The sequence below is a fragment of the Lampris incognitus genome, chromosome 3, assembly GCF_029633865.1.
Source record: "Lampris incognitus isolate fLamInc1 chromosome 3, fLamInc1.hap2, whole genome shotgun sequence".
Classification (NCBI taxonomy): Eukaryota; Metazoa; Chordata; class Actinopteri; order Lampriformes; family Lampridae; genus Lampris; species Lampris incognitus.
The window spans coordinates 103,471,009-103,497,097 of NC_079213.1; the positions used below are offsets into that span (position 1 = coordinate 103,471,009).

The 26,089-nt window shown below is 43.9% G+C and overlaps 1 protein-coding gene across 1 annotated transcript in view; it reads right to left on the reverse strand.

Moving 5' to 3' along the window:
• Nucleotides 1–26,089, reverse strand: part of pex5la (peroxisomal biogenesis factor 5-like a) — a 113,665-nt gene that overhangs the window by 65,844 nt on the left and 21,732 nt on the right. The window contains exons 2-3 of the mRNA XM_056276543.1: nt 22,034–22,145; nt 3,424–3,633 (exon numbers count right to left, since the gene is read on the reverse strand). Coding sequence (XP_056132518.1) covers nt 3,424–3,633; nt 22,034–22,145 — 322 coding nt within the window. The remainder of the gene's footprint in view (nt 1–3,423; nt 3,634–22,033; nt 22,146–26,089) is intronic.

Below are 26,089 nucleotides of genomic sequence, written 5' to 3' on the forward strand. Positions count from 1 at the left end.
GGAAATATCCTACATTTAAAACACAGACAAAAAAAACAAAACTTGCTGCAAAAACACGTTCGTTTTGTTAAACATGAGCAAAAAAGGGCATTTGGGTAGTGTGGCGGTCTATTCCGTAGTCTGCCAACACGGGGATCGCCGGGTTGAATCCCCGTGTTACCTCCGGCTTGGTCGGGTGTCCCTACAGACACAATTGGCCGTGTCTGCGGGTGGGGCGCCGGGTGTGGGTATGTGTCCTGGTCGCTGCACTAGCGCCTCCTCTGGTCAGTCGGGGTGCCTGGGCGGGGGCGGGGGGGGGGGCTGGGGGGAATAGTGTGATCCTCCCATGTGCTACCTTCCTAATGAAACTCCTCATTGTCAGGTGAAAAGAAGCGACTGACTCCACACGTATCGGAGGAGGCATGTGGTAGTCTGCAGCCCTCGTGTAGCAGCGACTGGGAGTGGGGTAATTGGCCAAGCACAAGGGAAATCCTAAAAAAAAAAGACAAGATACTAAAGTATCACTCGCCACAGCCTCTCCATGATGAGGATCCACAGTCCAATGAGAGGCATTCCATGTTACCCCATGGAAATTTTATTCGTTAATCAGTTTGATTGACAAGGGGCCAAATGACTGTCTACACTATTCAGTCTGCGTTTGGGTAGCCTATAGCACCTACCAGAGAGCATGAGTTGGTACTCAAAGTTCAGGAAATGAGAGGGGTCAGGTATGATTTTGAGGGCCTGATGATGGTTTTTCTCAAATATCATCTGGGGATGGGAGGGGGAGGTGGAACACCCATGATTTTCCCTGCCAGCTTGATCAGACGTTGGAGCTGGGCCTTTGTCTGCACTAACGGGTTGCTTAAATCAGGTGGCGATGCAGACTCGATACCAGATCTGTAAAACAGGAGCGTGATATTGCTCTTCACACCATAGACCCCCAGTCTACGTAGAAAATGGAGACGCTGTTGAATGCGTGCACACACAGTCAACTTAGGTGCGCAAACTTATTTGTGCATCCATGTGGACCTCCTGGTACATGTATGAGCTCACCTGTGCAATGGGCATGCCATGGATAATGATGGGTGTGTGGTCCCCGATGGACTTAGGGTCGATGAGCATCTCTTCGGGGTTTTTTTTGCTTTTAACAGCAGCTAGTGTGCCCTGCACCGCCCCACAAACCCCTTGATATCCTCCTCCTAGCAGTTTATGGTGGAGTTTCAGCTGAGCAGGCTGAGGATGGCTGTCAGCAGAGAATTTGATCAGGTAGTTATTGGGGTTGCTGCTAATACAGACACTAGTGTATAAGGTGAAGAGGATAGGGGCGCTCACACAGCCCTGGGGGCCTCCGGTACTGATAGCATGGGACTTGGACAGGGTATTATTGACGCGCGACAGTTGTATCCTGTTGGTTAGGAATGAGTGGTACCATTTTATTGTGTAGGGGTTGATTGACAACTGCCTCAGCCTGATAAAGAGGACATGCAGCTGGATAATATTAAATGCAGCGCTAAAATCAATAAACATGAGCCTTGCATATGCCGCTGGGCCTTCCTGATGTTTTAAGGAGAGATGTGTTATTGTGCTGATTCCATCGTCTCTACCCCCGTTCTCCTTGTAGATGAATTGGCGGGGGTCTAGAGATGGCTGGACATCCACGTAGGTATCCTGCCATGTTTTTGCCAATGACTTCAGTGCAGTTGATGTCAGTGCAACTGGACTGAAATCATTGTTTACGATGGGACATCGTTTCTTGCGGACCTGGGTGATGTGGACGTTTTCCATGGCAATGGGACTGTATGAATGTATGTCAATGGAGAGTTGAAAGAGAAGGTGCCATGCCGGTGTGAGTCCTTAATGACAGCAATTGGGCTCAATCACCAGTTTGTCTGAGTCCGGCTTACAGACCACCCCATTTTGCACCTGCGCGCACTCAGAAATGAAATTGTTGATCTCGAAACGTTTGCAAAAGTCATTCAGCTCATCAGCTTTGCCAAGTTCATCAGTGAAACCTCAACATGTGTTTATTTCATCAGACTCATCACATCAAATTCATATATGAGAAATATCTGCTAAAGAAACCAGTCCTATCTCTCACCTCTGGCGTTTTTGTCCTTGACATAACTTCGATTGTGGAAAAATGGACACTTGTTTTTGAGTAGGATGATGAGCAATGGAGGAGCCATTTTGTGAGATCATGCTACAGGGTTAGTTGCAGATACAATTATATACAATCACTAATGGATTGACAAAGCTAAAAACAGAAACCGTCTATTATTGCTGCGGGGCATATGAACAATAAACCATCTGGCCACCATTTTTACTGGGCATGAATATCAGCTTGTAAATGGCGTTGATGTTATAATCAATTAATTAATCAGACGGGCCACACAATCGTTTGACTCACTCTGGGTAATTAGCTCCCATTTGAAAAATTAAACTTTTTCAGCTGGTAAATAGGAGACTAATGGGCCATTTTCTTCTTAACGTCTTTTAAAAGAGGATGCATTACATTACACACTGATCTATCTGTGACCCATCTGAAATAAACTTCGGGCTCTTTCCACGGGGAATATTTCTGTGTTAGAAAGGGTAAATTTAGGATATTTTGAGACAGAGAACAAGCAGATATCTTTCATGTTTGTGAAATGCAGTCAGGAAGATAGGATGTAAAAGGCACAGTGTGACATACATTGCAAACATTGACAAGACTGTCAAGGTATTTTGTCTTGTTAAATCTCAGTGCTTATTTCAAGATGTTGCTTGTAAACAAATTTTACCCCACTAGCAGAGGTATTTGTTTGTTTCATGAATAGTGTACTTGCTTTATGGTACATTTTAGGACTTGTTTCAAGTTATTTATGTTAATGGGTCGGACCCTTTAAGCAGCTACGTTAACCAGTCGACTAAAGGGTCTGACCCGTTAGCATGTAATGACCACGAATGACTAGACTCGCCAGCCCTTGGCTAATGGGTTTGACCCCTTAGGAGACTACGTTAACCAGTCAACTAAAGGGTCTGACCCATTAGCCAAGGGCGCGTCCCCATGCTTCAGCATATCAGCTCCCTCGTGCCATGGGCGCACGTGCTTCCGATGGCCTCACGGGCTCACCATCCCACTTCTGACACCAATGTAGCGAATTCGGGGGGCAGCTGGGAACCGCCGCAGCCAGGATGCGAACCCGGATCTCCCGTACCATGGACGACTGCGCTAACCAGTTGACTAAAGGGCTCGACCCATTAGCCAAGGGCTAGCGAGTCTAGTCATCCCTGCTCGTTACATATGCATGCAGCAACACTAATAATGGGGAAAAAAGGGAAGCTTTTGCAATTCAAAAGAACTGCTGGTGGGGACATAAAGGCATACCCGTCCTTTGCATTCTGTACAGCCAGTGTATCTGACTCAGATGTAAGACTAAAAAAAAAAAATCTTTTTACAACCTGAGTCGAGCGATACCCGCTCGGGCGTGCGTAGGCTGGGGCCTGTCGGTTCAACTTCCACCTGGATCAGCTCCGTCTCTTCCGTCTTTGAGCGGTGAGGGTTGTTCTTCGGGCCCTCGCCGCGGGACGACAGGGGGCTTCTCTTGTCCTTGCTGTTCCTTCTCTCACCAGGTTCGCTGAGGTCCAACAGGTCCAAGGCTGAAGACAGAACTAGGAGGGAGAATAGGACTCCTTCAGCATGCTTTTATTTTGTGTGCTTTTAATACCGTCAGGCTCTCTGAAGAGCAACTAAACCGTAGAGTCTACGGTTTAAAATGGTTTACGGTTTTAAATGGTCAATGCCGTAGAAGACCTTTTTAGTGAGTTTGCTGACATCTGCAAGTTAAAAACCATGTAATGGTTAAAAACATGGCAGGCTGGTCTTCGTACTCTGTGAAGTTAGCATAGCAGGATAAACACATCTGCTGATGATAACATTAATAATGGCTCAGTTGGTTGTAGGTTCACCACCACACTTATCAGCATTGACTGACAGGCAGACAGAGCCAGCAATAACAGTTGTCAGTAGTACTGTCAATGCTGTTTTTTTGGCACACCTACATCAGACAGATCCATTAATACATGATCGTTACACACTGTAGGCACTGGTATTGTGCACCTGCAACATGACTGACAGGCAGGTTAGGACGCCGCTGTGCAGAGAGTAGTCCCGACTGGTTGTTAAGCAGCCCCCCCCCCCAGAAATTCATGGTAAAAAATTTTTTAAATTCCAGGGTAGATTTTTATAATTCTGCAATATTCTACAACCACTAAAATTTCAGGTTAAAGGTGAAAATTTGTCCACAGATCCTTTAGAAACATTTATTTAGTTTGTGAAATTGATGGACAAAATTAATTGTTTTGAGAAATATTAACATTTGTAAGATTCATGGACAAAAAGAATTGCTTTAAAAAATAAAATTTTTGCTAAAAATGACGCATACAAGTTAAAAATTAAATAGAATTTAGTACGGGATCACAATCGGTATTGTCTGCCCTTTCTTTTTTTATGTCCAGCAAACTCCAGGTAGTCATCTATTGTTGACTTTTGCCAGTGATCCAGTATTTTGCTGCACGCAGCCTAATCGAGCTATAACCGTAGCTTGACTTAACTGTGCATGTAAACGCACTCAGTGTAGAACAGCTTTCCCCCATCCTTGTGAAGCTGTGTATAATTACATGCTCTCTGTGAAACCTTGATATTTCCTAATTTTGAGAGATTTGTGTCCAAGAACCTCTCCCATTTTCTCTTGCCACTGTGATATTTAAAAGCAGTGAGACAAACAACAGTAATTATGGTAAGTGCTTGGGTGCTAAAGCCACACTAAGCACGGTGCACTTTTCAGCATGATTCCGCGATTCCATGGCCTCTCTAATTTTCTATTAGAGCATTCAATTTTCTGTGAAATATTCTGCGGTAGTGGTATTGCGGATTTCGGGGAAGCCTGGTTAAGATTCAGGCTGATTAGATGGCCAGAGGCAGTCACAGAGACTTCTCTTTTTTTCCCCAAAGCATTTTATTCATTTATCTGTAGGGACATTGAGGAATTTTCACCAAATATTATCACACTGGTGAAATTCTAAAAATCAATTGCCTCCACTAGCTTTAACCTTATTAGATTGAGGAGTTCACATGTCCTGAATGTTTTTTGACATTTTGGGTCAGTAAAAACACTTAAATATTTTGAATTTGTTTGAATTGTAAGAAAATAATGGTCTATTAACGTTTTCATTAAAACAGGTGTTTTTGGGGTGTCTGGGTGGTGCAGCGGTGTATTCTGTTGCCTACCAACACGGGGCTCACCAGTTCGAATTCCTGTGTTACCTCCAGCTTGGTCATGCGTCCCTACAGACACAATAGGCCCTGTCTGCGGGAGGGAAGCCAGTTGTGGGTATGTGGCCTGGTCGCTGCACTAGCGTCTCTTCTGCTTGGTCAGGGCGCCTGTTCGGGGGCAGAAGGGGAACTGGGGGGAATAGCGTGATCCTCCCACGTCCCCCTGGCAAAACTCCTAACTGTCAGGTGAAAAGAAGTGGCTGGTGACTCAACATGTATCGGAGGAGGCATGTGGTAGTCTGCAGGCACCCCCCCCCCGGCTCGGCAGAGGAGGTGGCACTGTGACAGGGACGGCTAGGAAGAGTGGAGTGATTGACCGGGTACAACTGGGGAGAAAAAAAAAGGGGGGGGGTCCAAAAAACGGAAAAAAAACCAGGTGTTTTTGGCAGACAAATCTGTTAAATTGTTTGGATGAATCCTCCTTTTCTAAAAGCTGTACTTTGGGAGGGAAAAATCAGGTTTAAAAAGTCAAATTTGAAGGTCTAAATGTGGACGGCTTAAAAGGGAGATATTTCAAATGTTGGCTATAGTGTTGGTACTGAGTTGGTATTAGCTGTTTAGCTGGTGTAGTTCAACGCCTTCTCTGATTCAGAGCCTCCTTCTGCTCTCTACGTTTTAAGAGGCCGTTTTCTGAACATAAAAAAAACCATTTCCATCATCGTGTAAATGACCATTACCCTGTGTATTGACCACTTTTATTTTTAATGCCACACAGTGCAGCTTTAACTATGATGGTTATTACAAGTCCGCTCATTCTACTAAGCATTTCTTGAGCTTCATTCAAGCATGCAATTGAGAATCCTCTTTTTCCTTTTTCAGATAAGACTGTAATTACCGAGTTTCGCTCACTGCATTGTATGCAGTTATGTTTGATCAAGACATTTTCTAATGTGAGCTGCCAGAGGTACTGAGGCTATCACTGTTTTGTCCTCTGGTTAGACAACCCTCAGACAAATTTGGTACTGCTCTTCAGACTCTCTAAATATATTTCAGGTATGATGGCTGCTGCAAAGTCTGATGAGGATAAGGCAGCCCCTTTAGGAGCTCTTGTTTGGTCAATTAAGCAATTCAATCCCAGTCTGGTGGACGGGCAAGGACGGACACAGCCTCCTTTTAAGGAGCTAAACCCTTTGTTTGTGTTGAAGATCAGCTGTTTTAACTGCCCTTTTGCTGTCAATGAAGAGGTGTTGACACTTGGTGCCGTTGGTGACATTTGGGCGGCACAGGCAGCCCAGTGGTTAGCACTGTTGCCTCACCCATCCCAGGTCCTTTCTGTGTGGAGTTTGCATGTTCTCTCCATGTCTGCGTGAGTTTGCTCTGGGCACTCTGGCTTCCTCCCACCATCAAAAAAGACATGCATGTTATGGTTGATACTCCTGTCTGTGCCCCTGACCAAGGCAATAGGAAGAAATAACTGGGGTTGGTCCCCGGGTCCTGCACGGTGGCTGCACACTGCTCCTAGCTACACAGCTAGGATGAGTTAAATGCAGAGAGTAAATTTCATTTGTATATATGTAGAAAAAGACTAATAAAGAGTATTCTATTCTTTCATTTCATTCATTGGCGGTCACTTGGGGTCGAGTATGACTGTCCCGGGAGGACGCCTGTGCATGACAGCTTTTTACGTGGAGAGGCTGATGTGCCTGCAGCCATCACACGGTCTTCGGCAGGGGGTGGCAAGAGTCCAATGGCATGGTGAAACAAGATGATTGGAGACCACCCTCTGTTACAGCCTTCATCCGCCTTCACTGGCATTGTGACCTGAAGACATCTTCTGCCAGTTCCACCGTTGAGGTCTTTGTTGGATCACGCTTTGTCTGGACCTTCTCTCTTGCCTTATCCACCTTGGGTGACCCTACCAGGAGCCAAGGTCCAGATGGCATGTAGCTGTTGGGATCATTAATACATGCAAGCTTCACCATGACAAGGTGGTGATCCAGGAGAAGACATTTCATTTAAGCTTAAATCAGAATGCTATGATTTTTGGGTTATTGGATCAGTTGTACTGTGTAGGGCAATCTACAAAATTACACATTCTTAGTACCATGTTTAAGGTTCAATACAATGGCAAATGAAGTTGGAAGAAAACTGTGCCCCTTGATACTATACCGATCAGCCAAAACATCAAAACCACCTCCCTAATATTGTACAGGTCCCCCTCATGCCGTCCAAACAGCTCTGACCCATCGAGGCATGGACTCCACAATACCTCTGAAGGTGTCCTCTGGTATCTGGCACCAAGACGTTTGCAGCAGATTCGTTTAAGTCCTGTAAGTTGTGAGGTAAGGCCTCTGTGGATCGGACTTGTTTTTCTAACACATCCCACAGATGCTCGATCAGATTACGATCTGGGGCATTTGGAGGCCAAGATAACACCTTGAACTCTTTATGTTCCTCAAACCAATCCTGAACAATTTGTGCAGTGTGGCAGGGCGCATTATCCTGCTGAAAGAGGCCACTGCCATCAAGGAATACCATTGCCATGAAGGGGTGTACCTGGTCTGCACCAGTGTTTGGGCAGCTGGCACATGTCAAAGTAACATCCACATGAATGCCAGGACCCAAGGTTTCTCAGCAGAAAATTTCCCAGAAAATTGCCCTGCTGTGCATCCTGGTGCCATCTCGTCCCCAGGTAAATGATGCACATACGCATGGCCATTCACATGATGTAAAAAATAAAATAAAAAAAAGATTCTTCAGACCAGGCCACCTTCTTCCAGTGTTCCATGGTCCAGTTCTGACACTCACATTCCCATTGTAGGCACTTTCGATGGTGGACAGGAGTCATCATGGGTACGCTGACTGATCTGCAGCTATGCAGCCCCATACACAGCAAGCTGTGATGCACTCTGACACCTGGCTATCATAGCCAGCATTAACTTTTTCAGCAATATTAGCTACAGTAGCTCTTCTGTGGGATTGAACCAGACGGGATAGCCTTCGCTACCCACACATATCAGTGAGTCTTGGGCATCCATGACCCTGTCGCCGGTTCACTGGTTGTCCTTCCTTGTACCACTTTTGGTAGGTACTGACCACTATATACAGGGAACATCCCACAAGACCTACCATTTTGGAGATGCTCTGATCCAGTAGTCTAGCCATCACAATTTGGCCCTTGTCAGTCACTCAGATCCTTACGCTTGCCCATTTTTCCTGCTTCCAACACATCAACTTCAAGAACCGGCTGTTCACTTGCTGTCTAATATATTATTTAGCAGCCCAGCCCTTGGCAGGTGCTAGGGTAACAAGATTATCAATGTTATTCACTTACCTGTCAGTGGTTTAATGTTTTGGCTGATAGGTGTATAACTTAATTGGCAGTGCTAAAACCAATATTACATGTATTATAATAACTGTAGTATTCAGACAATGGCTTTTCAGTCAAGAAAAATAAATCTTGAGGGCAGAATACATTGGCACCTGCTGACACCTGTCAAAAACGACATTCATATGCTGCATCCACATGGTCCTCTGGAACTTGGAAAATTGGACTTAGTTAATTGTTTTTCTGTTTTTCTTCTGGCTTGTTTAACATTCACATGAAATCTTTTGGAGGAAAAAACATGATGGGGCTGTTGTCCACAAGCTAACATTGCTGTGACTGCTCTTTGCCTTTAAAAGACATTTGTGGGCGTCCAGGTGGCGTAGCGGTCTATTCTGTTGCCTACCAACACGGGGATCGGCAGTTCGAATCCCTGTGTTGCCTTCAGCTTGATCGGGCAACCCTTCAGACACATTGGCCATGTCTGCGGATGGGAAGCCGGATATGAGTATATGTCATGGTTGCTGCACTAGTGCCTCCTCTGGTCAGTCGGGGTGCCTGTTCAGGGGGAGGGGGAACTGGGGGGAATAGCGTGATCCTCCCACGCGCTACGTCCCCCCGGTGAAACTCTTCACTCTCAGGTGAAAAGAAGCGGCTGGCGACTCCGTTGCGCAACATGCAATAAAGATGTCCTGGCTAAGATTATACCAGTGGTCCCCCCTTATCCGCGGTTTCGCTTTCCGCGGTTTCAGTTGGCGACCACGGCCCGAAAATATTAAATGGTAGATTCCAGAAACAAACAATCCAACAATCAAACAAACAAACAACAATAGATTTTAAATTGCGTGCCGTTCTGAGTAGTGTGATGAAATCTCGTGCCGTCCCGCCCGGACGTGAATCATCCCTTTGTCCAGCGTATCCACGCTGTATACCCTACCCGCCCTTTAGTCACTTAGTACTATTGTATATATAGGGTTCGGTACGCGGACGCCTGAAACTGCGGATGGAACATGTCCCCCATGGATAAGGGGGGACTACTGTTTTCTGTTCGGGCTATGGCAGTTAGAAAGACACAGACTAACTTCGGCTAAGGTTAGACTACAAATGTTTCATGCATTTACTCAGCAGATATGAGCATTGAGATAATTCAAAATATTGTGTTAAAGTTCACACGTATTTGTTGTTTGTCACATGTAGTAGACCATTTTTGTGCCGGCAGGTAATGCCGGCCCTTTCCGCCAGCTACCACCACAAATATATCACAAATATATTTAAGACCTGTGGGAAACACTGTATTTTGTTGTATGCTGGCTTGCAATGACCAAGTCTTTCTTTTTCTTTCCTCTGCTTTAAGAAATGAAACCTTGAATCTCTCTGTATCTGCGTCTGACTGGTAACTTATTTTACATTATCTTGCCAGACCTGAAGGTGTCATTATGGGATTTCCCAGAAAATTTAAGGTGAGACTGATTTTCAAATTTTGTGGACATCCAAGGTTTTTGTGACACTGGTGCCATGGGAAGGTTTTGATCTCAGATTTGCAAATTTAGCAGGTTTGCAAATTTGCATTCCTGTCTGCTTTTATTCTCAAGGCCATTGCTGCCTTTTGACAGTGCATCAAAGCAGGCACTTTGGAGTTTAGATGGAAAAAAATCAAACATAGTTCAACAGGGCTTTGTTAGTATGTTTGTACCAAAACACAAACGGATATGTTTTGTTAACCACATTAAAAGATATCTATGAGAAATTGCATGTAGTTATTTGGACATGTTCTTGAGTATACCCATGTGATGATTACCAGTTTTGACAGAAATACATTATCTTTGAATATCTACTAATTCAGGTAGCAGTCCAGCTGTGCTTATTTAGTGCAATTAGCAATGCCTTAAAGGCTGTGTTTAGACTGCAGGCAAATCTGATTTGTTTTGTCAAATCCAATCTTTAGGACTGACTGTCCAGGTTATTATTTGCAAGTGATCGGGTCAGATTTGTGTCTTCAGGCATCATTAAACCATCTGTATTGGTTTCCGTTGTAATGATGTAGGTGTGTGTACATACACTAACCGAACCAAAATGACAAACTGCAAGCTATGGAGGGTATGGAGGTTGGAGATGTAAAGTGTCCCCTCTCTATTCACACCTTAGCAATGTGTAGCCAAGGTGCAGAACTCTGTCATCGTGCCAGACTAGGGATGTGTATCATTAAGATTTTAACGGTAATACTATTCTTACCGATACTGCTTATTGATCCGTTATTTTAACGGTACTCTTATCGGCCCTTTTTGTTATTTTTTAAGAGGAAAAAAAGGAAACAAATTAAGAACAGATTTAACATTGCTTTATTTTCTCATATGTACTGTATGTAAATTAACTTTCTGGAGTAGCAACTGTAACAGCATTGTAGTTTGTCAACGCTTTAACAGACTATTATGTGAGAATTAACTCACAATATTATAGACTATAATGTTGTGATGATGGAAATGTAAAACAAATGAAATAGTTATTTACTGCAAAAGAAAATACAGTGGTATAGAGCAACACGGATGGGGCATACAGGTAGGCTGCAAAAGGCCTAACAGTTCTGAGCAGTTCTTCTGGAGAAAGATCAACATGTTTGCCTTCTCTGGCAGAAGTCGGGATTTCTGCTCCCTCCTCCTGGCTTATAGTGTTCCCTGCAGTCAAAATACCCTCTTGCTATGGGTGGAGGAGACTTGATCAGAGAGGTAACTTGTTGCAGTGTTTGTGAGGAGGGCAGAGTAGCTCTGTTCTCCCATCACCACATCACAGGATCTTCAGCCATGGGGATGGGAGGCAGGCCTTTGTAGAGCTCAACTTCTAGAGCTCAACGCGCTTGCAGCAACAGCTTGCAATTGAGGGACAAGGTGTTCTGTTGGCTCATCATCCTCAACTCCCTGTCTTCCTCTGAGAACAGATCTTCCAAGGCACTCCTTGTTTTTTTACAATGGAGGGTCAGTCTCCTTTCATTTCCGGCAGCCATGTCAACATGTACCATGGCTCTGTATGGGCTTGGCTAGTACTTGGAAGGGAGACCTCCTGTGAAAACTGAGTTGCTGCTGGAAGTGGTGTTGGTTGGCCGGTAGGGGGCAGTCTTCCCGCTGGTCCTAATAAAAATTAAAAAAAATTAAAAAATTTCAATGCCCCCAGTGCAGTGACAGGGATTCTGTGCTGTAGGAGATACCGTCCTTCGGATGAGACATTAAACCGAGGTCCTGACTCACTGTGGTCCTTAAAGATCTCATGGCACTTATCGCAAATAATAGGGGGTCCCCCAGTGTCCTGGCAAAATTCCTAACCTGGCTCGCTCCATCTGGCCACCTAATCATCTCTCCATGTAATTCGCTCAATGATTCTTCCCTCTCTACCTCAAGTTGATGTGTGGTGAGTGTTCTGGTGCAAAATGGCTGCTGTGTATCACCCAGGTCCGTGCTACACATTGGTGGTGGTTGAGGTGAGTTTCCCCCCTTCACTGTGAAGCGCTTTGGGTGTCTAGATAAAGCGCTATATAAATGTAATCCATCATCATCATCATTTCTTCTCTTTTTCCTAAAGACCCCTACTCCTGTTGCTGCTGCTCTGTGTCTGTGTGCGCCAGCTCCTCTGACAGCCCTGGTGTTGCTCCTGTCGATTGGCCTTAACAGCTGTCTTACTCAGTCTGTCCCAGTTGGCGTCACTCACAGGCCTTCCTTTAAATCGAGGGTCGATTGCTGTGGCCTCATGTCCTCATCCTGATAGCGCTCCAAAAGGTTCCCCCACACCTTCTCTGTGATGGTTGCCACAAACATATCTTTCTGCTTAACAGTGAAGTGCTCTTCTAGTTTTTGGAGGATGGCTATGATCTGTCCACAGGTGGCATTCTTGTTACATGACACACAGTGTGGATGTACAAAGGATTCCCATGAGCTGGACAAACGCCTCAGCCTTATGGAAGTCCTTGTTCTTCAGGCAGTCCAGGTTGTCCTTGGTCATTGCCTTTTGCAGTCGTGGGTCCAAGGCTGCTGCTTGGCTCACTGGAGACTGCTCTCTCTCACTAAATAGAGAGTGAGTTCCATCTGGTCTTGATGTCAAGTATGAGTGAATGTTGTGGAAGGCCTGAAACAACAACAAAAAACAACAATTTTACTCCTGCACACTTGAATACTGAATTAAATTGTTGAATTTGGGAATTTCAAAATAATATTTTAATGGGTTTAACTGGCTTCTTACCGAGAAGCTGCTGCTTTTCCTTCAAGACTGTTTTGGAGATCAAGGATCTCTTGAACCACACGACTGCTGCTCTGATTCGGGCTACCCATTTATAAACAGAAGCAATTTGGTAGATTTTCTTTGCTGCCACATTCAATGTGTGTGCAAAGTATCATATTTTTAGGATCTCTAGCCTCTTGATGGCAACATCCAATTATAAACATCCATAAATGAAGATAAGACTGAGGTCCTTATCAGTGCTTCAGATAGTATAGCTTCCAAGGTTGTTCAGCGTATTGGGTCCCTTTCTTCAGCTGTACAGTCTGATCTTAGAAATGTTGGTGTTATTTTTAATCAGGCTATGTACTTCAATCAACATATTACCGTACATGTTTTTTTCCATTTAAGAAACATTATCAAACTCAGGTCTGTTTTGTCACTACCTGAGCTAGAAATGATCATTCATGCTTTTATGTGATCCCGGCTGGACTACTGCAAATCCCTTTTCACCTGCCTCAGCATGTCGTCCCTGGACCATCTATAAATGGTCCAGAATGCTGCTGCAAGGCTTATGACTAGGTCCAGCAGGACGATTCACATTACACCAATTTTATATTCTTTACATTGGCTTCTTATCAAGTTTAGAATTGATTTTGAGGTTCTTATTTTCATATATAGAGCCCTGCATGGGCAGGTTAAGGGGTTAAGTATAGGAGTAGTACCTTTCCTAGATGGCCTTTCATGGTGTCCTAGACTGGTCTCCATACACCCCAGCATCATGTGAAGCACAAAATATAGCCTCCCCATGATGAATGACCATCCTTGCGTCGTGAAGAGCCACATCGACTGCGCAGTATTCCTGTTTACGTTGTCAGGAGACAACAGAGCAGAACACGGTGGATCTAGAGGAGTAAACCTCGATGATAAACCCTGCTACTCTTATGGGTAGCAGTAGTCCTAGGTGCATTCATCGATAGACTGATGTTATGGACCAGGGGACATCGTGGCTTTTCAGATGATCAATGCATCTTGACAATGGAAAGGCAAAAAATCCTAAACCATAGAACTGCATGTGGAGTAGCGCCCCACGCTTTAAACAAACATGTGCAACCGAAACCCTATATTGGGGCATCCTGATGGACGACCTAGGTGAGGTGAGGTGCATGGTCAGGCACCTGTGTACATCTGTGACCTGCTCCATCCCTATATCACTAGTAGGTTGCTTAGGTCTTTTGACCAGGGTTTACTAATTGTCCCTCACTCTTGTTTGAAAACAAAAGGTGATTGTGCGTTTGAAGTTGTGGTTTCAACACTGTGGAATGCTCTACCTTTAGACGTATGATCTGCAGTCTCTGTCGACGCCTTTAAAAAGCAGCCGAAGACCCATTTGTTCAAACTAGCCTTTGTCTTGCCTGGTACTACCTAGTGTTTGTAATTATGTGTTTTTGAGGTCTTTCATTGCTTATGTTTTATGGTTTGTTTCTTTTTTACTGTTTTTATGGTCTTTTTAACAATGTTATTCTTGTGAAGCACTTTGTGACCTTGTTCTGTGAAAGGCATTATACTAAATAAACTTGACTTACTAACATATTGCCAGTGTTATCAATGGCCACAGCTGCAGTCTCGCTAGGCTCTATCTCAAACTCTTGCAAAATGTCAGATCTCTGCCGCTTCATCACCGGTTTGTGATTTGTACACTGCCCTAGTGTGTAGGACATTCTGTTTTACACTGCTCTGGCTTGTGTAGTGAGTGCACTGTAACAGTGAGTTGATGGTCCCGGCTGAGGCTGGTCAAGTCAAGTCAATTTTATTTGTATAGCCCATTATCCCAAATGTCAAATGACATGTGCCTCACTGGGCTTTACAGCAATACAACACCTTGTCCTTAGACCCTCACATAGAAAAAATAGGTAGAAATCTCAGGGAGAGCAACAGAGGAGGGATCTCTCTCCCAAGACAGACAGGCATGCAGTGGATACTGTGTTTACTCAATTTACACAGTACAATATTGAAAGAGGATAACAGAATTATAATGGAATTATAAAATGTATGAAGAATATGATGAGGAGGATGCCAAGCAGTGTCCAGATGCCACCGGAACAGCCCAGGACCTGAACCACGTAACCACCATCACCTTGTAGACCTGACAGGAGGACAGACTACACATGCCCATAAGAGTGACACATCACACCATTCACATACGTGCGGGAAGAGACATGAAAAAACATTAATCGCACACGGAGTGAGAGAAGGATGTAACATTGAAACAGGATAACAAAATTATATGAATTTATAAGATATATATATGTCTATATATATATATATAAATGTGATGAGGAGGATGCCAAGGAGTGCCCAGGTGGCGATCACCATGGAGACCTGGGAGGAGGACAGACTACATGTGCACACGGGAGACTCACATCACACCATTCACATACACAGGAGATGAGAAAGGAGAAGACGTCATTCAGAGAGAGAGAAAAAGATGTGTGAGACAAAGGAACAGTAGTTTGCTATAGTCAATAATCTATATTTCTGTCGGCAGAACAGTGCTTGATAAATTCATTGAGACAGAAACCGACCCGCCATGCATTACAGGTTGTGAAGTACTCAATTCAAAGGCAACTAATTGTAGGCTAAGGCAAAAAGATGTTTTAAGTTTGGATTTGAAGGACTCAACAGACTCTTGATTGTCTGATGGCAGCAGGCAGGTTATTCCACAAGAACAGGGCCCAATAGCAAAAGGCCCTGCCACCAGCTGACTTCTTTTTAACTTTGGGTACACACAGGAGCCCTGTATTTTGAGAGCGAAGAGCTTGAGAAGGAATATATGGTTTAAGGAGATCAGACCGGTAAGATGGGTCAAGCCCATTTAGGGGTTATAAGTCAGCAGAAGCACCCTGAAAGCTGATCTAACATGGATAGAAGCCAATGAAGGGAGGCCAGAATTGGTGTAATATGGTCAAATTTTCTAGATTTAGTTAGAATTCTAGCTGCAGCGTTCGGAACCATCTGAAGACTTACTATGGTACTAGCCTGTGGCAGACTTGAAGAATCAAATAATGTGTATCTATATTTGGGATAGAAGATAAAAGCATAGTCATACATTTGGCATCATCAAAATTAGAGGCACATACACATATTAATATAATTGGTATATGAAAGAGTCTGCCGGAGACAATGATGATGCACTATTTTTTCAGGTGTAAACTGAAGCTTTTAGGAATAAAAAAAGCTATTCCTCTGGCTTTTGAGTTAAATAATGAATGGAATACCTGTCCCACCCACAGCTGCCTCAGACTTGTGTGATCACTTAATTTAAGGGGAGTTTCCTGGAGGAAAACAATATCTGCCCCATGAAGCCTTTTGAAAGGACCATTTAAAACTCTCACATTCCATGAAATCATTTTCACATGCAGCTTTTTGGTCATGCTATCAATATTAGGCTCAGTCATAAATCCTACTAAATATAATCACTGGAATGATATAATTTACCCAATATATATTTAGTATATGAAACCAGCTGTACTTGACGTGACAGTAAACATGTGACATTTATGTCAAAAAGTGACCAACATGTGACCTCCTCAAACCCCATCCCAAAAACAAAAGCTAAAATAGAACAAACTTTGCAGCATGAGAACAATCTGCTAAGACTTCCAAATTCTATGCTCTTCCTTCCTTAGAAGCGAGCAGCAGGTCTCCTATACAGTTATACTCCCAATGAACAACGGAGTGTCAGTCAGACTTAACCTAACCTAACAAACAGCAGGAGAATTCCTGCATTAACCATGTATTAACTAGGGCTGCACAATATATCGAAAATTTACCTTCATCGCGATATCAACATGCACGATATATGTATCGCAAAAGACTGCTTGAACTGCGATAAGTGGTTTATGCAGTTTGTGTTGACTTTGGTGCCCCCTTCTGAAAAAGAAAACGGCGGTAGTATCACTTGGCTGATTCCGCCTCAGCAACAACAAAATATAATGTAAAAAATAAAATTCTAACATTAGTTACTCACTCCGCAAAACTGGTAAGGTATCAGTTTTAAATTGAGACTGTTACGTAATCATTTGTAATATAAACTCGTAGTAGCTGATATATTTAAATAGGCCTAGATGTTCTGTTAAAGTGATGAAGAAGCTGTATTGCCATGCAACCAAGTTGGTGCTATTTGATCATTGTCAATATAGTGGCTGCAGCAAACCATTTTGCTGGAATGGAAATAATGCATTTCAATTTTTTATTCAGTGTGCATAGGCTGTTCGTTGTCTGGGGTCTACGTTAGCAGCAAACCTAAAGCAGAAAGACATTAAAACTGTATACTTCAATATTTGTTTATTTATCGTGAGTCATATCATCATTGTGATATTCAACAACATTATCGCATGTTTTCCTAATATCGTGCAGCCCTAGTAACTGTAAACAAGTACACCTCATATCGGTACAGTTAACGTTTAAACTATACTTAAGTTTGTGTAATTAAGTAATTGCCATTAAACACAATATTCGGCATTGATTTTTCAAGAACTTGTGCAATCAGAACCAGTCTTTGACATATGGTAAGCCAGGTGACTTGCTATGCACTTGAAATCAGCTGGTCTTGTAGTTAATGACCCCATAGCAGTCAATCATGAAAGGGAACTGGTCAGTTGTGGGTGAAGTGCTAAGTTCTTAGGTATTATTCAAATAAGGTCCTTCAAAGACATAGCGGAAGTGTAAACATAATCCCCCCCCCTTTCTCCCCAATTGTATCCGGCGAATTACCCACTCTTCTGAGCCATCCCAGTCACTGCCCCCCCCCGCCGATCCAGGGAGGTCTGTAGACTACCACATGCCTCCTCGATACACGTGGAGTCGCCAACCACTTATTTTCACCTGACAGTGAGGAGTTTCACCAAGGGGACATAGCGCATGGGAGGATCACGCCGTTCCCCCTCCCGCCTGAATAGGTGCCCTGACCGACCAGAGGAGGCGCTAGTGCAGCGAGGACACATACCCACATCCGGCTTCCCACCCGCAGACACGGCCAATTGTGTCTAGCGACGCTTGACCTAACCGGAGGTAACATGGGGATTCGAACCGCTGAGCCACGTGTTTGAAGGCAATGGAATAGACTGTCATGCCAGCCGGATGCCCCCCTAAACATTAAACTTTTTAACATCAAAGACCACCTTTTCGACCAATATAGACCATAGCACATTTTAGGCATCTGTACTAATTGACATGGACCACCGATTTTTCTTTTATTTGTTCGTAGAATGTTTCTGCTGTGGCAGGGGTATCGAAGTGGTGTTTGTTACCGTCAATGGTGATGCAGAGTCAAGGTGGGTGGCATAGGGCGAAAGTAATTCCAGCTTTGTGGTGTTTAGCCTTGATATATCTTTGAATGCTGCATGCTGCTTGGCCAAGTTTGCACTCATGTCAGGGAAGGAGAGGATCCTGTTGCCGTTGAACTGTATGTCCTCTTTGTGCGTCCTGGCCCAACAAAGCACATGCTCCTTGTCCTGAAGGCAGTGGAATTTTACGATGATGGCCTGGGAATGTTTGTCTTGGTTAGGTTTTGGAGCTGGTGTTCTGTGTGCCCTGTCCAATTCCAGCGGTTTTGGAAAAATCTCACCTACGATGATTTTGTGGATGAGCTGTGAGACGACTTCTGATGGCGAACCTCCTTCAATCCCCTCTGGTAAGCCAACGATTCTTATATTATGTCATCTGGATCAGTTTTCGAGGTCTTCTACTTTGGCTGCTTTGGCTGCTAATGCTGCGTTAGCCTTTTCAAGCTTATCCAGTCTCGATGTTAGCTCAGGTAGCTCATCACTGGGGCTGGTGAGTGTACTTTGCATGGTCGTTATCTTTTGATTGTGTGAGTCCAATGCGGCGATGATGGTGCCCAGAGACGTTCATATAGGTGAAAGGTAGGTCTCCAAAGATGTAGAGATGCATGTTTTGAATTCTGCAGCCAGGCTGTCATGGTTTTTCTCGAGCTCTTGCACTAAGTTAGCAGTGGTTAGCGGATCTGCCATCTTAGCCTCAGGAGCTGCTTGAGTTGCTTGTCACGGTTGTCTTGAAATTGCTGAGCAACATATTTGGAAACCAAGTACAGTTATTGTCTTATTTATGCAATTAAATGAGGTAAATATATGAATGGTGCAAATAGAGTTATGGAAAATACGCAGCCGTCTATACGTTGTCCAACTGGAAGTCCGTTAACCTCGGTTTTGATAATCAAATCAAAGATGTTGTTCAGTCATACTTTCTCCAGCTCAAGCTAATCTCTAAAATTGAGTCATTTTTATCAATTGCCAATCTGCAAAACGTTGTGCGTGCTTTTATCTATTCTCAGCTTGACTATTGTAATGCACTTTATTCTGGTATCAGCAAGGGCTCACTCCACTGTCTGCAGTTGGTAGAAAACACCACTTCTCGGCTCAGTACCGGGACAAAGAGGCATGACCATATCACTCCTGTGCTTGCCTTCCTACACTGGCCCCCTGTTATATTTTGAATTGAATTTATAGTTTTATTGCTCACTTTTAAGGCTTTAAATGGTCTTGTTCCTACATACAGTTCTGATTTATTGGCCTGGTATACACGACCATTAAGATCCACAGATGGAGCCCTGCTGGTTATTCCTAGGTCTTGGTTTGTTACAAAGGGTGATTGGGGTTAGAGGCCCCACACTATGGAACTCTCTTCCTGTCGAACTAAGACAAACCAAGTCTCTAGCTTCTTTTAACGCTCGTGTTAAAACTTTTCTTTTTATGAAAGCTTTTACAAATGTTTGATATTTGTTTTTAATTATTTATACTCTTTATTTTTACTCTTACTTATTTGGTCTTACTCTTATTTTTGCCTTGTCTGGTTTTATTTCTTTCTAAAGCACTTTGTAACATTGTTTTAGAAAAGTGCTATATAAATAAAGTTATTATTATAGCGTATCACAATCTGGACTGAGCCGAGTCTATTCGTTGCTGAGGGAGATGGACTTAGAATAAGAGCTTCAAAAGATTGGAATTTAGATTCAAGTTTAGAAATTAAATTGAAAATAGACATATATTAAGGCGACACCTCCACCTTGTTTATTTGCCCAAGCTACGTGGGCATGAGTATAGTCAGGTGGGGAAGCTTCATTTAAAAGAAGGAAAACATTTGGTTTCAGCCATGTTTCGCATAACCATATCATATCAAAACTATGTTCAAGAATCAGATCATTTATTCGTAAGACTTTGGTAGACAGTGATCTGATATTTCCATCCATCCATTATCCAAACCACTATGAAACCAAATTTAAGCATCTTGTTGAAATGATCAGTAGTAAGCGGAACTTTAGAGCTACCAATGGATGAAATATTAATTGGAATTAGACACCTTGTATTATTAGTTGACAATTTTGAAGACCTACGCTTTGGACGATATGTGGTCACACTTTTGATAACATTGGATGTTTGGTTCTGTAGATTATTTATTAGGTGCTTCGTTGCATATTTCACCACAACCAGTGGTAGTAGGAGAGGAGAGCTTGGGAGCGATACAGCAGAGTAGGGAGATGGTCTCAATATTATAGACCAAGCTGTCAGTTTGAGCTATACTATGAGAAATTCCCTAACTAAACTAGTTGACTCCACATCCGCACTACCTTTAAACCTAGCAGGCTCTGTAATCATCTGCAACCTGCTGAATGATTGTCCCAGTCTACTTGTCTATGTCCCTGGTGTCAAACTACACATAGACAACTATCTATATTGCTGGACAAAATAGCAGCGCTGTCCCCAGTAGGGTGAAATGCCACCCGCATTCAGCAAGTAAGGGCGGACCCAGAAAGAAGGCCAGTTATTAACAAAGCTGAATTCCTGAATCTCAGTAGTTCATTGGGGTGAGCCTATTGTACATCTCATCATTACCCCTCATGGGTAAGGCACCAGAGACAATTAATCGATGCTGACACATCTTTCTAGCCAACTCAAGCGTCTTGACTAGGCTGGCTTTTGTGATCAATTATTGTTCATCCTAGCATTATTGGTGCCGACATGAATATCAATGTTGCTGAAAGTAGTGGTGCTTTGTGCCTGGTTTCCGTGTTTCTCCCCCCGTGATGCCAGCACCCTAAGATGTTAGAGATTCTGGTCCCAGGTAAAGAGTGAACCAAGGCTGATGAAGCTAATCTGATATTGCGGGTAATGGAGTCTCCTATCACTAGTGTATGTTGCTTTACTCTGTCGACAGAAGTGGGAGAGGCATGCTGGCCAGTAGGAGTACCAACAGGCCCGGTGAGGGGCAACAACCAGTTTGCAGTCAGAAGAGGTGACTGCAGACCAAGCCACAGTGGCTTGCTCTTGCGAGCCTTCCCACACCGGTAAACAGAGACAAACTCCAATAGCAGGTCTGCTGTCAGGCCTGGGGCTAAGGCTATCTGGAGTTCCCATCGCATCTAATGTAATCCTAGCCAAAAGAAGCTTCTTTAACTCATGGACGTGTCTCTGTCGTAGAGACATTTCTTTCAAAAATGGATATGTCCAGATGAACTGATTCAACTTTCTGTGATAGTAGAGACAACCTGTTAAACTTATTAAAAAGGTTCAGCTTATTGCAACGTAGTTATAACTACATTCATGCTAAAGCATATACCCTCAGGTGTATTTGCTTTTTGTTGATGATATATTTTCAAAAGGGGGATTACTCCAAAGGTAGCAATTTACATTTGGTGTGCATTTTGTTAAGAATTCGTGAGTTTCACTCCTGCTGGCTTAAGGAGGGTTTATTCATACTCATTAGACTGTACTGTACCTTACAGAACTTCTATATATATATATATACACAGATGGACACATCATAAAAACCATATTGGTGGTGGCAATTGAAGCTTTCTGATCCCTCTGGTAAGGTTCACGTATTGTTTCTCTGTGGAATTTTCTTACAAGAAATACATTCCCCATTATACTGTGTAGTACATAAACCACTGAAATTGTCTGAAAAGAAAAAAAAAGTTTTCCACACAGTCAAAAGTTTTTATCACGCCAACAACTTTGATTTCATCTTTTAAAAGCCATTTTTGGAACAGTAAAAGTTACAAGTATGTGATATCTGAATGGTACCGAGAGAGACAGTTGTGGTTGTATGTCTACTGTCTCTACAGTCACAGGCATCATAGCTGGCCTTTCAGCCTTCCCTCTACCTTAATAAGCAAAGAAAATGCTTAGGAGAGTTCACTGCCTTCTCTCTTTTAGAAACAAATGGAAATAAAAAAACAGCTGTAACTGTACCGGCTGTGTTGGAGGTTACCGGGCGGGACACCCCATCACACTTGGTCTCGCAGAGGAAGTCGTCAATGGAGGGGCTAAGTAGCGGACGGCTCTCTTGTTGCTCGCTCACCAGCTGTGAAGGAATAATAGATGAGACCATTCAAACTCAAACAACACACCCTCTTTGATCTTGACATCATGATGACAATTTCAACTACACCAGTCGTTTTCAATCAGGTCCTCAGGTGTATTCAGAGGAAATACTCAGAAGTTTGATTCAAGTAAAAGTACAAATACCTTGACACAAAATTAACTATTAAAAAGTGAAAGTACCATGTTGACATTCATACTCAAGTAAAAGTATACAAGTACTCAAAGTATCAAAAGTAAAAGTACTTGTCATATCCAGGATGCTGATATAACGGAGCCCATGATACAGTTTAAATTATGCCTACTGAGCCTCTTTTTCTGCAGATGAGTGGGAATGCATACCACGATTAAAATCTATAAAATATGGAGTAAGTAAAGCTTTATTTATATGGAACTTGTTAAAACACAGTTACAAATTGCTTCACACACACATGAAAAATATAAGTAAACAATTATATCAAATTACATTATTACACGGCTTTGTTGAATATTCGAATCTGATTGGTCAGTTACGTTATTTTACGATCTGTTATTTCTGAATAGCAGACCGCTGCTATGAATAACAGACCATTGCTATGGACACTATGTAGAATCTAACTATTGTTTTTAGCAGAAGCAATAAAATTAATTTTAAATCAATAAAATAATTTTTAAATCAATATTTTGTGTCAAATTCAGATTCAGGACCCCTCCGCTTTGCATCTGGGTCCTGCATCACCGTATTGGTATTTATTTCACAATAATGACTGGCTCGCTGTACATTATATGTGGCACAATGAGAAACGGACCAGATTTAAGTTTATCAAAAATGTTATGACCCTCAATCAATGACAGGAGCAACAGTTTTTCAAGGATTTTGGATAAAAAACGAAGTTTGGAGATTGGTCTATAATTCTAATTTGGATGTGACAGCATAGTTGATAATAGAGCGCAGGCTCGGACCTAAGCCAGGAAGGATGGATTTTAGAAATTTTGTGGTAACTATATCAGGGACTTGAAGAGGGACACATATGGGCTACCGTATTTAAAAGGAACTGTAGGGAAACGGGGGTAAATTCAGGACCAAGAGGTCTGAGAGCAGATGAATGGGGCCAGGGATCTGAGGGCTGGACTGATGAATGCAACCAATCTGGAGGGCGACCAGGACACAGGACTGAAGGACCAAGCAGCTCTGGCAGATGGGCCGGTGGATGACCTGGAGGCCGGTGATGTGGATGGGCCAGCCGCTCGGGAGGTCACTGACACAGACAGGACTGCCACATGGGGGGTCGGCGACATAGACGGGACGGCTGCTCAGGAGGTCGGCGACACGGACAGGAATGCCGCTCGGAAGGCCAGCGACGTAGACAGGACCGCCGCTCGGGAAGTCGGCGACGTGGACAAGACCGCCACTTGGGAGTTCAACGGTGTGGACAGGAGGGGGGTCGGCAGTATAGACAGGACCGCCGCTCACGAGTTCAGCGACATGGACAGGAACGCCGCTCAGTAGGCCGGAGACGTAGACAGGACCGCAGCTCGGGAGGTTGCTGATGTGGACAAGACCGCCACTTGGGAGGTCGGCGGTGTGGACAAGACCACCGCTCGGGAGGTCAGTGGCATGGACAGGACAGCCACTCGGGAAGCTGGCGGCGTGGACAGGGCAGAGCCACAGGAGACCCGGGAAGTTGAGCCACTGGAGGCACAGGAAGCTGAGTCATTGGAGGCACAGGAAGCTGAACCACTCGAGACACGGGAAGCTGAGCCGCTGCAGGCACGGGAAGCTGGGCCACTGGAGACACTGGAAGCTGTGCTGTTGCAGGGATGGAAAGCTGGGCTGCTACAGGCATGGGAAGCGGGACCACTGCAGGCATGGGAAGTGGGACCGCTAGAGACACGGGAAGTGAGACATGGGAAGCAGTGCCGCTGGAGACATGGGAAGCTGAGAGCTGGAACCAAGCAACCTCGAAAGCCTAAAGGCGGGTGGTGGATCGAGATCAGGCCAAGCGTCGGCAAAGGCGGGAACAGACTGGTCATCGGCAGAGGTGGCTGACAGCTCGGGAACATACTGGGCAGCAGCAAAGGCAGCCGACGGCTCGGGAACAGACGGGGCGTGGTAAAGGCGGCCAATGGCTCGGGAACAGACTGGACATCGACAAAGGTGGCCGACGGCTCAGGAACAGACTGGGCGTCGGCAAAGGCAGCCAATGGCTCAGGAACAGACTGGGCGTCGGCAAAGGCAGCCAACGGTTCGGGAACAAACTGGGCGTCGGCAAAGGCAGCTGACGGCTTGGGAACAGACTGGGCGTCGGCCAAGGCATCCAACGGCTCGGAAACAGAGTGGGCATCGGCAAAAGTGGGCGAAGGCTTGGGAGCAGACTGGGTGTCGGCAAAAGCGGCCGGAACAGGAACAGAAAAACACAACCATGACACTATTACTATTAATCAAGCCAGAAGAGTAAGCAGTTTGCAAATAGTTGGTGTAATAGTAATTTACAAGAATGTGAACCTAATGAATAATTGATGAGCAATCCTAAATCAGCAGTCCTTTTAGATATTTGATAAATCCAGTCCCTGATTTGTTTTACCCTATGTGACCCAGATCGAATAACACTGATCAAATTTCCTTTTGTGAACCTGGTGTCTTGCACACACAGTATAACTACCTTCCTTCATCCAATTCAATCAGTCAGTCTTTTACCAGTCGTAGTGCCAACATTCAAAGTTCTGACTCTCACCTACACACTGCTATCCTTCCTCTTCTCCCTCTGCCTCTGGACATGCCTTCCCCCTCTCCTTCTCCTTTGCCCAACAGTAGCATAGTTTCTACCGGCACCCTGCTGGCCAACAGTACCGGTGGTGGTCATTGGTAACCTGGGCCTTGCCCGATCCAATATAGAAATCGGATTTATGATCCATATATTTGATTTGGCAAGGGTTTTACACCGGATGCCCTTCCTGACGTAACCCTCCCCATTTATCTGGGGACTGGCAATAAGACTGCACTCGTCTGGGCATCCTCAGTGGCTGGGTTGCAAGAGCTCCACTCATAAAGACGCAAATTGCAGATGAAAAAGGAGAGAGAGACACACACACACACATGAAAGTATTATATTATCATATCAATCAAGTTGTAAAGTCCATAATGTTGGCAATTGGTGATGAAATTATGCGCAACAATGTACCCTATTGTGGCCAATCAATATAGAGATAATTCTTAGCCGATTTGAGCTAATGGCTAGTTGGGCCATTGCTGTCTATTAATTTTCAATTTTCTTTGAATTGGACTTATATAAAGTCCAATTAATACAATCTAAAAATACAGGAGGGTCTTATTATGTTAACGGAGTGACTGTAGTGTCAGTCATAGGGCGTGGTTCGTTTCCATACTTTATTATTAACTTCCGGGTTGGCCACGGAATTTCCTGTGAAGTGAGGCTGGACGAGCGTCACCGTTATTTTATGGAAATCCAAGAAGCAGCAGTAGCTTTATCTACATGTGAAGCGGAGTATATGGCACTGGCCGCAACCACGCAAGAAAGTTGGTGTCTTGTACAGTTATTGAATGGAATGGATGGTGAGTGCTATTATGCATCAGTAAAAATCTTTGAAGATAACCAAGGTGCAATTGCTCTGTCAAAGAACCCAGTATGTTGTGAGCAATGTAAACATGTTGGCATCAGGTATCATTTCATCTGGTCTGCACTCAATAACTACTGAATGTTGTCCAACAGTAGACGAGGTTGTAGAAGTTTTGACTAAGCCTGTAATGAAGTTTAAGATTGAAAAATTGGGTTATATGTTTGGAATGTGAACTGCCAGACTGTTGTGAAGTGTGTAATCGTGCACAATGTGTGTAAGTTGATTAAGTTATATTGAGTACGACTTGTACAGTATAAGAGCAAGTGGGGGTGTTCACTTATAAGCTAAGATGTTGTTAAAGTGTGCTCT